The 16,357-nt window shown below is 53.8% G+C and overlaps 2 protein-coding genes across 10 annotated transcripts in view; both read left to right on the top strand.

Annotated features, from left to right (window-relative positions):
- MORN5 (MORN repeat containing 5) overlaps positions 1–16,357 on the top strand; it is a 632,826-nt gene that overhangs the window by 122,724 nt on the left and 493,745 nt on the right. The gene's annotated exons all lie outside the window — the stretch shown is intronic.
- Positions 1–16,357, top strand: part of DAB2IP (DAB2 interacting protein) — a 216,683-nt gene that overhangs the window by 106,604 nt on the left and 93,722 nt on the right. For 8 of the 9 annotated variants that reach the window (XM_050761876.1, XM_050761879.1, XM_050761880.1 and 5 more), the window contains exon 2: positions 4,426–4,529. In XM_050761876.1, the coding sequence (XP_050617833.1) occupies positions 4,426–4,529 (104 nt within the window). Of the gene's footprint in view, positions 1–4,425; positions 4,667–16,357 lie in introns of those variants that run through there. The other variant, XM_050761882.1, reaches the window with a different exon arrangement.

The raw sequence follows: 16,357 nt of genomic DNA, 5'->3' as shown, positions 1-16,357 counted from the left end.
AGCACTCTTTTCGTTTCTTTTTTCTTTTTTTTTTTTTGAGACAGAGTCTCGCTCTGTCTCCCAGGCTGGAGTGCAGTGGCCAGATCTCGGCTCACTGCAAGCTCCACCTCCCAGGTTCACGCCATTCTCCTGCCTCAGCCTCCCGAGTAGCTGGGACTACAGGCGCCCGCCACCTCGCCCGGCTAATTTTTTTGTATTTTTAGTAGAGACGGGGTTTCACCGTGTTAGCCAGGATGGTCTCGATCTCCTGACCTCGTGATCCGCCCGCCTCGGCCTCCCAAAGTGCTGGGATATCAGGCGTGAGCCACTGCACCTGGCCGAAAGCACTCTTTTCTATAGACCTGTTGTTGAGGGGATCATGCACATGTTTCTTTCCTTCTGGTCTTAGCTTCATCATCTATCAGATGGGAGGTTGGACCAAGCAGCCTCTGAGAGCTTCCTGCTCAGACCCAGGAGGCAAGAGGCAGGATTCTGGGCATCGGTGTTGGTCTCAGTGGAAAGACATCCTCACTGGGCACCCAGCGTTCTACCAGGGGACTCCATGTGCCTCTTGCCTACAGTGGTGAGGGCCCACCTACCCAGGAAAGTGTAAAGCTGTGGCCAGGGGGGGGGGGGGGGGTGTGTGTGTGTGTGTGTATGTGTGTCAGGTGAGGGAGGGTAGTTCCTGGAAGCTCCAGCTCCTGTTGTCCTGGTGATCCCAAGACCCCTGTGGGGCAGCCTGACTCTGCCAGCCAGGTTCCATAACTGCAGTGGGTACCCCGTGTTTGTTGGTTTGATGGAGGAACTTTGAGCACTGCAGGGTGCCTGGCTCTGGGTGGGGGTGGGAAACAGACAACCCATCTTCCTGCCGAGACGCCAAGGAGCAAGTCTGCAAGGCTGACTGATGTGCGGGGTTGTGAGTCATTCTGCCTAAAGTGATCTGGGCGCCCCCAGCATTGCCCCAGAGCTCAAAGGATGACAGTTCCCACAGGAAGCCATTCCAGGGAAGAGAATGCTAGGGAGAGGGGAGAGCATGGGCAAAGGTGTGGAGGTGGGACATTCCTACATCGTGGCAGGTACAGCGAAGAGGGTTAGCAAGAAAAGCCAGAGAGTTGTGTAAGGTAGAATGACCTTGGGTACCAGGGTGAGGAGTCCCTTCTTTCTGAGGGTGTTGAGGGCATTAGAAGCACTCGGGCTCAGGGTCCTGACTGTGCCTGGCACTGCCCATCTCCCACTTCTACCACTTTCCCTAGGAGAGGTTGCTGAACCCGGGGGTCTGCCTCTGGCTAAGGTTTGCATCCCGAGACTAAGTCCTGAGTACCTCCTATGTGTTGGCCCCTTGGCTGGGTGTTGGGACCCATGGGACTCAGGGCTGAAGGAGCCATGGACTCCGTCCAGACACACTAGACCCTCATTCTTGCTCTAGTGCTCAGTAGCCCTGTGACCTTGGGCTGGTGACTGCACCCTGAGCCTAGCTTCTGCTCTAGTCATTGGCAGCTTGGCTGAGTGTAGCAGGTAGGACATAGGTTATGGGTGACAGCCTCCCAGAGGGAGGTGGCATGTGCTGTCACAGAGCACAGGAGGGTGCTCCAGGTGGGTGGTGCGAAGGGGTGAGAGATGAAGGCACACAGGAAAGCATGGGAAGAATTTTCCTAGCAAAACCTCCAGAAAGAGTGGTTATCCCTTGAGTGTGACTAGAGAGATTGTGGAGGAGGAGGTCCAAGGAAAGTTCTAAGTAGGAAGCACCGTGCGGGAAGAGCAAGGGCCTTAAGAGACGGATGGCGCCAGGCTGAGGATAAGCCATGTGGGAAGGGAGCTTTTCTGGAAGAGGCGCCTGGGGCTGGATGGTCTGGACCTGGTGTCAATGCCTGCCCCAGGCCTGCCTGGAGGTCAGCGGGCCTGAACCAGTCTCAGGATGGCTTTGCCTTCTTGGCCATGGGCCAAGGCTCAGGATGGAGCCTGTGCTTTTGTGGACTCCTGTCCATGTGACTGTGTGGAGGGAATGACCTGGAAAGCACACAGAGCCCCAGCATCCTGTTCTGCCTTCTGGAAAGTCTGCTCCTTGTGTGAACCCCACGTCACCTGGCCTGTGTGTGTGCACACATCCCCTGCTCAATGTGTACCTGGGGTGGGTCTGGGAGTGTACACATTGGAGAATCTGCATGAATATAAACATGCAAGTGTGTTTGTCTGGGCATTCCTGTCTCATTCCACACCCCTGTGTGTTCACACCTACCAGGGAAACCTCTGCCCTGTCCTTTTTTTCCCTTGTGAGTCAACAGGTCTTTCCCAGGCACCCCCCACGCACCAGGCTCCATGCAGGGTGCTGGGAGGTGGAGAGGCAGCCAGCTTAGGCGTGGGCGTTAGGAGTTCTGCAGACACACACATACACACACACTCACACACGCACACATACTGCAAATGAGAGCGTTGATAGGAGACTCAGATCTAGTTATTGCTATAGGAGCCAAAAGGGAGGCAAGAGCTGGAGGTAGAGGGGGTCACCCAGCACCTCCTCCAGGGACTGCAGGATGGACCAGGCTGGGGAAGGGTAGTAGGAAGAGAGTCCTCTGTTGGGGGCCACCTCTGGAGCAATGGCAAAGAGGCAGCTGGTGCCACACTGTTGTGGGGGAACCAGTGAGGAAAGTGGCCATGTTGGCAGGTTGGACAGACTCAGGAGGTTTTATGTAGGTGTGCGCAGGCTGTGGCTAAAAGTTTTCAATGAGCTGTCACCATTTAAGAATCAGAATACTTCATAGTTTGAAAAACCCAGATTATCAGCCTCTGTTGAACCATGGAAGCGATGGCTACCCCGAGCCCCTCCTTGTGATGTAGCAGTTAACCAGTTAGTGCTGAGTGGCTGGCTGCTTTCCTGGATTCTGGATTTCCTGCTGGCCTCTGTAGGCCTCCGAAGTTTACAGCCTCTGGAAAATAAGGTCTGAACTGGAAGCCAGAAGTCACAGATTCTCATGTTTGAAAAAACATGGGGGCTGACACAGTTACTGAGCCCTGTAATCCCAGCACTTTGGGAGGCCAAGGTGGGAGGATTGCTTGAGGCCAGGAGTTTGAGACCAGCTTGGGCAACAAAGGAAGACCCCATCTCTACAATTTTTTTAAAAAATTAGGTAGGTGTGGTGGGGTGCACCTGTGGTCCCAGCTACTTGGTAGGAGGCTGAGGCAGTAGGATTGCTTGAGCCTAGGAGTTCTAGGCTGGGTGAGCTATGATTGCATCACTGCGCTCCAGCCTGAGTGAAAGAGTGAGACCTTGTCTGTAAAACAAACAGAAAACTTGAGAAGTCATCAAGCTCCCCAAGTGTGGCATCCCAGGAAATGGCTGTTATCTGTCTGCTTGTATGCCTCCAGTGACAGGGAGCCCACCACATTACAAGGAGTAGGGGTTTAGGGGAATCTTTCCCCCGCTTTTTTTTTTTTTTTTTTTTTTTTTTTTGAGACAAGAGTCTCACTCTGTTGCCCAGGCTGGAGTGCAGTGGTATGATTTCGGGTCACTGCAACTTTCGCCTCCCAGATTCAAGTGATTCTCCCACCTCAGCCTCCTTAGTAGCTGGGATTACAGGTGCATGACACCACACCTGGCTAATTTTTGTATTTTTAGTAGAGACAGGGTTTCACCATGTTGGCCAGGCTGGTCTCAAACTCCTGACCTCAGGTGATCCTCCTGTCTCAACCTCCCAAAGTGCTGGGATTATAGGAGTGAGCCACAGCGCTAGGCCTTTTTTCCCCCTTTTTAAAAAGGTATGATAAAATATATAAAACATAAAAGTTATCATTTTAACTAGTTTTAAGTGTACAAGTCAGTGGCATGAAATCCATTTGTAATGTCCTGCAACCATCACCACTATCCAATTCCTAAAACTCTTCATCACCCTTCACAGAAACTCTGTACCATTAAGCCATAACTCCTGATCCCCTCTCTCTTCAGCCTCTGCTAACTTCAAATCTACTTTCTGTCTCTACGAATTGGCCTCTTCTAGATATTTCATATAAATGGGATAATACAAAATATGTCCTCTTGGGTTTCTCAGCGTAATGTTTTCAAGGTCCCATCATGTTACAGCTTGCATCAGAACTTCATTCCTTTTTAGAGCAGAATGGTGTTCCCTTGCATGTCAATACTGTGTGTGTGTTCATTCTTCTGCTGATGGACACTTGGGTTTCCATCATTTGGCTGCTGTGAACATTTGCATACAGGTATTTGAGTACTTGTTTTCAGTTATTTTGGGTTATACCCAGGAGTGGAATTGCTGGGTCATGTGGCACTTGTATTTTTAATTTTTTGGAGAAACTGCCAGACTTTTCCATAGTGCCTGGATCATTTTCTAGGGGTCAGTTTGTCTGTTGTCCTGGCTGCGATGGGTGTGGCAGGAGGTCCTAGCTGTGTGGCCTTGGCTGTTCTTGTTCAACCTCTCTCTTCTCCTCTGTTGGCAGAGTCGCCTCAAGAAAGGCCGGGCTCTCGGCGCAGCCTGCCCGGCAGCCTCTCCGAGAAGAGCCCCAGCATGGAGCCCTCGGCCGCCACGCCGTTCCGGGTCACGGTAACTATCTCTGCGTCACCACCACCGCCACTGCCACCACCATCACCACCTCGCCCGGGGTGCTGCTCTGCGACCCCACGGCCCCCCCTTCCTGGAGCCTCATGGACCCGGAGAGCATCCGGCCTCCCTTGCTCTAGGTATCCAATCCCTCAGCTGCTCCCATCTCCGTGGCTCAGCCCTGGCCCCAGGGGCCACATGGGGGGTCCCATCCTGAGAGGGAGGGGGCAGGTGGAGGACAGACAGCACTGAAAGCTATGGGGCCTAGCGCTGAGCTGGCCCAGGAAGAGAAGAGGCTCTTGTTAGTTTGGATAAATGTACCCTTGAGGGCGCACACACACTGTGCTTCTGCAACCCTGAAAAGATACACTGTTTTTGTTTCCATGTATTTTAACACCTCTCATGGCATACCATAATTTAAATCTTTCTTGGCGATACATAAAATGATGCTGTATCTTACAATTGACAATGGCTTAGAACCGACAAAACACAGACTGTATATCGTAGCTATTGAACTGAGTCCTCCCCACCAGCACACAGACTTTTTAAAAATTACAAATCTAAACAGCTTTATGGAAACAGACCCCAGTGACCCTTAACGGCTGACTGTTCACGCCCTTCTGCATTGCTGTGTGTACACACACACACACACACCACCCCCCCCCCCAGAGTTTTGGGTCCCTCCGCTCCCTCATTCAGGAGCATTACTGTGTGTACTTCTCTCTAGGGCTGTCCCAGGCACCAGAAACGCAGCGATGACATAGACACATTCCTTTCTCCAGGGAGCTCAGGTCTGTAGGGCAGGTGGACGTTGGATGGGTTGTTCATCCATTCATTCGCTCATTAGTTTTTCTGTCATGCCTGCTGTGTGCGAGCAGAGGAAAGAGGGTTCTCGGTGGCGAGAACAGAGAGTGTGCAGGCCTGGCTGTCACCGGATAGCATCATATAGGGGCTCCAGGGGAGCTGGAAATGACTGGCAATTCCCGAGGGGGTCCCACGGGAGCTGGCTTTTGAGCTGCATCTTGAAGGATCCATAGAAAATGGCTAGGCAAGGACAGAGAGGGAGAGAGACTTCCAGAGAGGGGGAACAGCAGTTGCAAAGGTATGGAGGCACCCTAGAAATTTCCTCTGCTTGCCATAGGGCTGGCGCCTCATCCCTTGGGCATCAGCTTAGATATCAGCTCCTGACCACACACCTCCAGGAAGCCCTCTTGGTTTTCCCCATCACAGCAGCCTGCTCTTCTCTTTCCTAGTACTTAATGTCAGCATGAGAATGTGAGCTCATAAGGTCGAGGGCTGATGTGTTCGTGGCATGCAGAAATGCTTGGCGGAGCTGGAGTTGAGGGGATCTGGAGGACAGGGTGGGTGAGACTGGGAAGCCTGGCTGAGTGGAGGTCACATGGAACCTCCAGTACCAGGCCAAAAGGATGGGGCTTTCCCCAGGGCCATTGATTCTCCCCACTGTCGATATGTTATAACAATGCCTTAAAAACTAGCTTATTGTCCTTCTTTAAGATTTCAGTCCATTGGGCCAGGGCAGGGCCTGGCAATCTGCATTTTGACAAGCTTCCCCCAGGAGGTGATTCTGAGTCCCCAGCTGGGGGTTGACCCTGTGGGCAATGAGGAGGAAGCCTGCACTGAGAGGAGTGAGGGTTGTGGCCCTGGGTTTGGCCAGGGGTTCCCAGGAAGCTGGTCTCCAGCCTGCAGGGAGCGCCTGGATGCTGGGGCCAGGGTGACCCCCACTCCTATCAGCTGGAGCGAAGGCCAAGTTCTGATCTCTGTGGATCCCTGGGGCCACAGCAGGCAGGGTGGACCTTCAAGGGGGGCCTAGGGAACGATGACTAATAATAATTAGTAATAGTAGCTGCCTCCATTGATGAAGTGCCTACTGTGTACCAGGCACTGGGCTCACTGTCCTACATCCCTGATCTGTTTGTTTTGTTTTGTTTTGTTTTTTGTTTGCTTGTTTTTGGTTTTTTTTGAGACAGAATCTTGCTCTGTCACCTAGGCTGGAGTGCAGTGGTGTGATCTTGGCTCGCTGCAACCTCTGCCTCCCAGGTTCAAGCCGTTCTCCTACCTCAGCCCCCCGAGTAGCTGGGATTACAGGAGTACGCCACCACACCCATCTATTTTTGTATTTTTTAGTAGAGATGGGGTTTCCCCGTGTTGGCCAGGCTGGTCTCGAACTTCTGACCTCAGGTGATCCTCCCACCTTGGCCTCCCAAAGTGCTGGGATTACAGGTGTGAGCCACCACTCCCAGCCTACCTGATCTCTCTTCATCCAGGAGACAGACCTACAGCGGAAACATTGGTTACCCCATTTCCCAGGTGAGGAAACAGGTTCCGAGAGAGAAAGTCACTTGCTGCCCAAGCTCCAACTGCTACTAAGTGGCGGAACCAAGATTCGAACCCAGGTCTCTCTAACCCCAGGGCATGAAGCACACCCATCCTCAGGCTAGGAGGAGGATCCATTGCCCCACACCCTCCCACAACCCCATCAGCATCATTTTTCCACCTGTTTCCCTTTCCTGAGTTGCTCTAATAGGGGTATGATCACACTTTAAAGTTGTTATAATTTGCAGCTCCAGTTGACAGCTAGGACTGGTATTTTCCCTGTAGTGGTGTCTCTGCTCTGTCTCTCAGGGTAGAAACCACCTTCAGTCAGAGTCAGAGTCAGAGTCAGAGCCAGCCTGGGGAACCTCGAGCTACCTGGGACTCAACTCACAGTCCCACCTGCCCTGTTAGGGTCTGCAGTATGGAGAGCATGTTCAAGGTGGTCACTTTGCCCACTTCTCATGGCAACCCTCTAGGGGAGGCACTATTAGTGTGCCCATTTCACAGGTGAGGAAACTGAGGTTCAGAGGTGAAATTCTTTAGCTGGTGTCACTCAGCTGCTGAGTCAGGACTGCCAGACATTTATGTTTTGTGTCCTTTTCTGGGCACGTTGGTCTTTAAGGGGTGTGATTCGAGATTCTCTTCTGGGCTGGGTGCTGGGAGCTGGCGGGGGGACTGGAGAACTCAGAGGTGGGGATCTGGGTTCAAATCCCAGCTCTTCCATGACCCATGTGATCTCAGTAGCCACTCAGCCTCTCCGAGCCTCGTGTTCTTGACAGTAAAATATGGAATGACAGACTTTGCTTGGACTGTGGACTTGGTGAATGTGGTCGCCCAGGTCTGACCCATGGTGGGTGCTTAATGGATGAAATCCATCATTACCATCTGAATCGGGTTTCCATTTTTGGCTGTAAAACATCAGTAAAGATCTAGGAGGGTTGGAGTACAGGCAGAGGACAAGGTGTTTGGCGGAAGGTCAAAGGTGAGCCTGGCCTGGGCCTTGGAGATAGACCCTCACACAGACCCTGTGCAGGGCCAGAAGCACCCGCCTCCCTCCCCTAGCCCGTAGCACACACTTGTTCACTTACAGGCTCCCAAAAGCTACGTCTTCACGTGCTCAGCTGACTTTTGCTCTGTGTAGACCCTCGAGGGAACCCGGGAAACATGGTTTTGCCTCGGGGAGGCAGGGGAGATGCTACAGGATGTACTGGAATAACTGCCACCTTCACTGCCATTTCAAACCCAGATGGTGGGATGTCAGCATTTCTTACAGGGGTGCTTCTTTGGGAGAATCAATGAGTCAGGGTGTATGTAAAGTCTACAAGGCTCATCCTGTCCACTTTCTCCATGGAAACTGAGGCCTGGGAAGGGCTTGTCAGAGGTCACCACGCAGCTGACAGCGGTTCAGGAGCCTGGGTTGTTTACACCCTCACATGCCACGCCTCCTCATTTTGTGAGTCAGCCAAGGACCTGCAGCCACTCTGCAGGACATTGAAGGCTCAGTGCTAGTCCCGCCCATGGCTCTTGGAGACCTTGTGACCCTGGGAGAGCCTCAGTTTCCCCTTTTGTGAAATGTGGGGGATGGACTTTGTAAGGTAGCGTACAGTTTGGGCATAAATAGGTGCTTAAATGTTCTGGTGCAGTAGCTAAGATAATGGGCTCTAGAGAGTTCCCTGACCCGGGTTTCAGGCCCTGCACAGCCTCATACCAGCTTTGTGGCTTGGCCAGGAATGGAACTTTTCTGCCCACCTGTGACAACTCCCTCCCTCCTTTGGGGAGAGTTGGAGGGTAGGGGAGTGACTCTCCAGGACGACACAGTGCTACAAGGCTGGCATGTGCTCTGCAGGTTATAGGGGGCCTTGAATGAGGATGGGAGAAGGGGCCTGGGAGTAGATGACTAGAGAGGCTTCCTGTGCGTCTGTGGCCATCAGCTCTCAGATTCCTGAGATTCAAACCCAGATCTGTCTGCTCTGTGCCAGTAGCATCTCCTGGAAGGGAAGGAGGGAAGGGTGGCAGGCAGCATGCTGGGGCGCTGGATCCACATAGACCAATGGTCAGGCTGGGTCTGGGGGCTTTGCATGTGCCCACCCAGCTTCCCCAGGCCCTGGGCTCCTTAGCAGCAACAGTGTGCTGTTCTGTCTCTCCTGCCACTCCATGGCAGAGGAGCTGTGGTTTGATTTGGGAGGCAAAAAACTGATGACTCTTCCTGGTCTCCCCACTAGCTCCTCAGCCTGACCCCTTCCCCAGCCCCAACCTTCCCTGTTGCGGGCTGGGTCCTTCCTCCCTCTCTCCTTCCTCCCTCCCTCCTTCCTCTGCCCCCACCCCTCCCATCAACCTTGAGGATGGCTGGCAGACCCGGGGTGTGCGAGGTGGCAGAGGCTCTGGGAAACTTGACAGCCAATTGATTCCTCCTCGAGAAGTTGAAAGTGGAGACTCGTGTTTGAAGGTTTAGCTGAAATTAGGTCTCAGGGATATTTTTTGCGAGATGGAGAAGGAGAAGTGTCAGGGAGGGGAAGGCCCAGGGGGCTGGCACAAACTGCAGATAGACTCAATATTGGGTTGATTGCGGATGCTTCTAGGAGCAGGTCTTTGGTTTCTTTCAACAACTCACTTTTATTGGGTGCTTGGTTGTGCACACCCTGTGACAGAACAAGGAGCAGTTATCTCTGGCCAGGAAGGACAGGGAATTCTTAGAGGAGGGACTTTTGGGGCTGGGCTTTGAGGGGTGTATAGGAGTTCATCGGGAACCAAGGGAGAAGAGTATTTCAGTTAGTGAAGTGAATAGAAACAAACTAATGACCCTGTGTGATTAGAGTGCTGGATGAGTTCAGGGCCTGGAGAGAAGAGTGAGAGACCTTGGTGGGTGAGCTAAAGCCTTTGGACTTTCTCCTGCAGGACACAAGAACCACAGTGGATGATGGCCGTGAGTGGAGGTAGCAGTAGACCTCTGGGCTGTGGACCTCAGGTTTCCCAGCTGCTCACCCCTCTTCCCACTCCTGTAGCCTCCCCGCATCCTTGCCGTGTTTCAACTGTCTTTCTGTCACACAAACACAAGAAACAGGCATGTGAACACAAACATGCAAGCTAGTGGGTGACCCTCCCGCCTATGTCACCATGGAAAGGCTGTTGGAAATTAACTGGTTCAACCCTTCCCTATACAGAGGAGGGACTGAGAATCATAGTAGGGAGGGTCCTTTCCTGAGGTCACACAGCATGTCTAGGGTAGGGCCTGGAGTTGAGCCCAGGTCTCTGTCCTTCTCCCCCACATCCAGTAGTCCTCACCCCTTACTCCTTCCCGTCCTTTCCTCCCAGCACCTGGACATCAGCCACCCCATCTGAGCTGAGCCCTTCTCCCAGCCCCCATCACATTTCCTGGGGGGAATGGGTGTTCTTTGGTCCAACTGCCTTTGGAGCCCCGGACAGCTCCCTCCTGCTCATCTACACACTGCCCCCTCCTGGCCGCCAGGCCCCAGCCCCAACTGCAGAGGCACCTGAAGTTTGGGCTGGGGGCTGCCTGAAGGAGGAATGCATGACTTAAGGTCCAGGAGGGGGCATTCTCTGCTCCCTGCAGAGTTGGCCTCGCTATCCCCCATTTGTGCCCCTTCCAAGCTACGGAGGCTCCGAGTGGCTGTTGGGGTGGGGAACAGAAAAGCCAGCCAGGCTCACAGATGAGACGATCCAGATCTGTCCCAGGGTATATGGGGAAACTGAGGCCTGCAGAAGAGCGGCTTGCCCAGGATACTTGCTGGGGCTCCCTCCACTGGCCCAGGCTGCTGCGGGTCCATCTCAGATGGTCATTCACTTGGGACATATTTATGTTTGTGGCCCATCAACCAGCGGAGGGATGTCAGCCATGCAGCCCTGGCTGTAACAGGGCGGTAGTGCTGGACTCCTGGGTGGGGTCCCACCATGGACTCCCCAGTTTTCTCCTTGAATTATGAGGAATTTGCTTAGTTCCGCTCTGTGAGTCAGTCTCCTGACCCAGCACCTGGCGTGTATTCAGCAGATGGGCGGGGTGGTGGGAGAGCAAACCCTGCCCCCTCCACCCCCTCCACCCTCACCCCCTCCATCCCTGACCTTCATGGAGCCTGATTGGTATTAAGCTATTCAAACCCAAAAGGTATTACTGTCATTTTGGTCTGTGTCTGCCTTCCGCGGGGGGCGTCCCCCTTTTCTGCAGAGGGAGTGTTGGAAGGTGGGACTCAGGAGTTGTCCAGGGTGGCCAGGGTGGGGCAGGGATGGTCTTCAGGGCAGGAGTCTAGGGACAGGGGGTCTTGGAGCCTCCTAAGTCCAATACCAGGCCAGACTGAGGCCTGGGACAGAGGTGGGACTGCTGCAGTATTGGTAGGGTTGGGAGGCTGTCTCCCCACCCCATTAATACACAGGAAGGCGGTTTCATTAGCTCCGTTTTGCAGTTGAGGAACCCAGGCTCAGGGAGGAGAAGGGCCTGGCCTCAGCAGGTCTACAGCTGGTGGGTGGCAGGGGTGGGAGCCCAGCTCTGGTCTGTGAGTCTTGCCGTGGTGTGAACGAACTTACTTTCTTCTCTCCTTTTGCCTTTCTTTATTCTTTCTTGCAATACATTTGTCATCACTACCAATTATGTGTCAGGGCCTATGCCAGTCACTGAGGACACAAAGAGGATGAAAACGTAGTTGCTACCTGCAGAAATACAGAAGGGTCAGCCGGGACTTGGTGAAGTAATTTCCAGGCAGGTGAAGGGGAAAGGACATTCCAGGCAAAGGCCAGGACATGGGAAACAGCATGGGCAAATGACAGCAGGAAATGAGAGCAGTTTGGGGGCTGAAATGTGAGGAAGTGGCTGGAATGGAAGTGACAAGAGATCCATGGCAATGAACAGAGCAGATGGGATCTAAGGCCATATTAACAGGAGTATGAGGTCCTCATCAAGGGAGGTGAGGTAGGCCAGAGTAGGCCAGAGCAGACATGGAGTGCAGCATACTTGAACAGGCTAGGAGAGTCTGGAGCTCCTTCAGTGGGCAGAGAGCAAGACTGGGTGGGGATCCAGCATGGGGTTGGGGGGGACAAGCAAATTGCTTAAGTAGGTTCTCAGGAGCCTGTTCCAACCCCCAAACATCTGTGCTCAGAATGCCCTTGTGCAGGAGTAGAGGGAAGAGCCCATTTCAAGGATCCCTGGAATCTCCTGCCTTACCTTGGCAAGTGGCAGCTTGGCTTGGGCAGTGTGAGTGGGAAGGATGGAAGTGAAGGGAACAAGCCAGCCTTAGTACCCCCTCCTCTCCCTGCCCTGGGGTCTTCCAAATGCATCCGTAGGCCATCCCTGCAAACTTCATTTCCCCAGCTCTGCACTTAAGCCTGTTGGGCAGCACAGAATCAGATGAACTGGTTCCCATTAAGGTGTAAAGGCCACCACCCCAATTCCTGCCAGGTTCAGTAACTGGCAGGTGGAATGCTTTGTGGGGGCCTTTCTTCCTCTCTTCACACCCACTCAGGGTCCTGGGGGTACAGTGCTGGCCTCTCCCAGGGATAGTCCCCCAAACCCAGGGATGGAGTGGGATTAAAATCTTGGCCACTGCTCCCTTCTGTGGGATGGCTCAGGCAAGTTGCCCCACTCTCTTTCCCTATCTGTAAACGGGCAGGAACCCCTCCCCACAGGGTGGCTGTGCGGGCTCAGTGCCTGGCACAAGGGAACATTCCCCAGTGTTCACACCTGTTCCCCTTGCTTGTGTGTGGGGTGCCCTTCCACCCCACATTTCCTCCAGAGCCCCAGGTAACTGGGCAGACCCCTCCCCCTTCCATACCCCTCCATCACGGCCCCAAAGCAACATCACCCCTGACTGAACTTCTAGGGCTCAGCCCTGGCAGTAGAAGGTGGGGAGGGGCTGGAGGGGTTCCTCGGGGACCAGAGACCAAGTTGTCAGGTGGTGAGTTCAGATAGAGATGGAGGTGTCTGCGCAGGGCAGTTTCCCGCCAGTTGGGGGCAGCAGAGGGTAGCAAGTGGACTTCTGGGTGGCTCCTCCCAGTGAGTGTTGAACTCCCAGGGGTTTGTGTGTCCAGGGCCACAGGGAGGCAGCCCACTGTGCTAAATAAGCTGTAGAGCCCACTGCTGGGGGCTGGGAGCAGCTTAGATCTGGGAGCACCTGTCAGTGGCCGGGCCTGGCATGACTGGCTGTGCCAGCTGGGCCTGGGTCGATCAGAAAGCCAGGGGTTCTGAAAGGGGACCCTGGTCAGGGACACTGGATGGAACAAGGTCTGGGGCCGAGACAGCTGTCCACCAAGAGGAAGGGCACAGGGTGAGGTGGACCAGTATGTGATCTGTCAGGCAGGGCTGCTGCACTGGTCACCAGGCTGGGACCGACAGACACCAGTCACTGCCACCCTTTGATGGGTTATAGGCACCTGTTCCACCTACCACTGCTTTGAGAGGAGGTAAGGCAGGCATTGTGGGAGAGGCGTGGTGGTGGTCAGAGCTTGCACTCCAAGTCCCATTGGCCTGAGTTCGAATCCCAGCTCTACCACCTCTGCTATCTTTACGATGGGGGATTTTGAATCCTGTTCTGCACAGTACTCTGGGTCGGGCCCTGTGCTGAGCACTTTCTAAGTATTATCTCATTTAATCCTTACAACCCGAGGCTCAGATAACACAAATCTCACTCTCAGAAGGTGACAAAATCAAGGCAGATGGGGAGTGAAGAGCTAGCTAGGATGGCTCCGCTCACGGGCCTGGATCTTGAAGTTCTCACAGCGCCCGGCCCACAGCACGCAGCCCAGTCTTTGCTAGCCAGTGCTGTTTTTCTCTCCATCTTACAGTTGAGGATGTTGAAGCCCAGAGAGGGGAGGTGCATTGTCCTGGGCCACAGAGCTTGCAGGGACAGAGCTCAGATTTGGACCCAGGCCTCCCCATCTCTCTGCCTTATCTTGTCCTGCCCCTGCTTTGAGCAGGCCTGGCCCCAGGAGTCAGACACCCCTGGGATAGGAGAGAACTGTTCTCCTCTTGCCATCCTGCTCTGTGGCCCTGCAGGTCCACCCCTCTCCTGGGAGGTGGTGGGGTGGGCTGCATGTCAGGGGCCAGGCTCAGATGCCTTCATTTTCCCACCTCCTCATGCTACGAAAATGAAACGATCAAGTGGCATTTTGGTGGGATTGCAGACATAATTATATCTGAGTTGTCGGGCGGGAATTGTTTCCAAAGCCAGGAGGCCCTCTGTGGAGGTGGCAGTAGTGACATCTGTTTCCAACACAAGGCTCTGCATCGAGATGAGTAACTTCTCCTGTGGAATTGCTTAAAGAACGTCTAAAACGAGCTGAGCTTGTTACTCCCCTGCTCCAGTACCTTAGATGGCTCCCAGCAGGGTGGGGGATCCAGCTCCCCAGCCTGGCCTTCAAGTCCCCCAGGCTGTCCCAGCTTCCATGCCTTTGTGTGGGCAGGTCCTTCTACCCAGAATTCCTCCCCATTTCTCTGTCTCCAGAGCTCACTGGTGCCATCGAGGGCTGTGTCCAGGCTCCCTCACAGACTCTGTGACTTCATGATCCATCACTTCTGTCTCTCCCACCAGACGGTGGTCACTTTCTCAAGGACAGGGACTGTTTCTGATTTGTCTGAACTCCCAGCACTGGAGCAAGGACTCACCCGTGGCAGATTCATGAGGGGCTTGTGGAATGAAGCTGCACGAGACAGAAAGAGACAGGGAGTAAACGAATTAAATGGAGTAATTTCAGGGCGAGCAGGGAAGGTGAGCAGTGATCTCTCCACTTCTGCCAGCCCCTGCACTGTGTGTCTGAGGTCAGAGTGGCCCCCTGCCATGGGAGGACAGGTCAAAACAAGTGACCCAGGCCACCAGAGGCCAGCAAGGACACCAGCCCTTGCCTTGAAAAGTGCCAGGCGTGGTGGCTCATGCCTGTAATCCCAGCACTTTGGGAGGTTGAGGCAGGTGGATCACCTGAAGTCAGGAGTTCTAGACCAGCATGGTCAACATGGTGAAACCACATCTCTATTAAAAACACAAAAAATTAGCCAGGCGTGGTGGCGCATGCCTGTAACCCCAGCTACTATGGAGGCTGAGGCAGGAGAATAGCTTGAACCCGGGAGGCTGGAGGTTGCAGCGAGCCGAGATCACACCAGTGCACTGCAGCCTGGGTGGCAGAGTGAAACTCCGTCCAAAAAAAAAAAAAAAAAAAAGTAACTGACCTTTAAAGAAAAAAAGAAACTGACCTTGACTCCACCCCATGCTCTATCCCATACCCTTCTGAGGCCAGGACTCCCAGGTGAACCTTGGCCCGCAGATGGTAAATCACCCAGGAGGAGATATAGCCTATAAAATCCTCTCCCAAAACGGTGCATTTTGTATTCTGTAGTGAAAAGGGCTTTTCAGAGCACTGCTTACTCGGGTGGATTTATGGAGTTTCCCCCGCCCCTCCCTCCCACTAGTGGTTACTGGTCCTCAGGCCTGGAGCTCCCTGGGGTCCTGTTGTTTCCTTGGTAGTTCTTGGTCCAGGGAGAGAAACAAGATAGCATCTCTTTCCTGCCTTGCTGCCCTGGGGCCACCCAGGCCAGCTGGGTGCCTGGAAGTGCAGGGGAATCCTATCCAACTGAAGCTCCCTGTGGCCCAGCGCAAGTCTGTAAGTCCCACCATTAGTGCCCCTTTGTCCCCAGAAGATTCCCCCCCGTGTGTTGTCACCTGCAAATGGGTCACCAGGGAGGCACACCCAAGCTGGAAAGAATTTAGAGATCAGCTAGACTAATCCCTGCATTGTACAGCAGGGAAACTGAGTCACAGAGCGGCTTAGGTGCTGGCTCAGCGCCTCAGTCCGAAAATGGGATTACATGAGAGCTTTAGCTCTGGAGCAGCCTGTCTGTGTTGAACCCAGCTCTACCGCTTCCTGGCTGTGCGGTGCTGTGCAAATTAGTTGCCCTTTCTGAACTTCTGTTCTCCCATCTGCACGCTAGGTTGTGAGAATTAAACAAGAGAAGTCATGGGAAGCTCTAATACAGTGCCTGAAGCTTAGTCAGGGCTTACTAAATACATCTGACTAATTCTCAGCAGCATGTTGGAAGAGCCTTCATTAGTATTAATAGCAGAGCTGGGTTTTGACCCGAGTTGTAGACTCCAAATGTGGTTTTCTTGCCACTCATGCAGTGCACAGAGCACAGGATAGGGGAGTTTTGCTGGGGAATGAGCACTAAAGTCAGCAAGTGGCCCCGGGAGGACTGGCTGGGACCTCAGTGATAGGGCGTGGGGGCAGGCGGAGAAAGTATAGACCCTGCTGCAGGGGTGTAACCGCCTGGTGGAATTGGCTTCCTTGCAGCCACGTGGCCCTGGGTGTGCAACTCCCCACCCCATCCCACGGCCAGGGCTGACTGAGAGCTTAAAGAGGTGATGAGGTGTTTGTAGCCATCCAGACCTCTGGGACAGGCTTATTATGCTAAGGCAGGTGCCAGCTGGAGGATTTATGGGACAATGAGTCACTCCCTGGCTGCTCTGGGTTGTCACATCCCAAGCTGAGATCTTGGGAATGCGTAA

Source organism: Macaca thibetana, chromosome 15 (assembly GCF_024542745.1).
Source record: "Macaca thibetana thibetana isolate TM-01 chromosome 15, ASM2454274v1, whole genome shotgun sequence".
Taxonomy (NCBI): domain Eukaryota; kingdom Metazoa; phylum Chordata; class Mammalia; order Primates; family Cercopithecidae; genus Macaca; species Macaca thibetana.
Note: the sequence above shows the minus strand (reverse complement) of the source record. Positions and strands in the feature narration are given on the sequence as shown.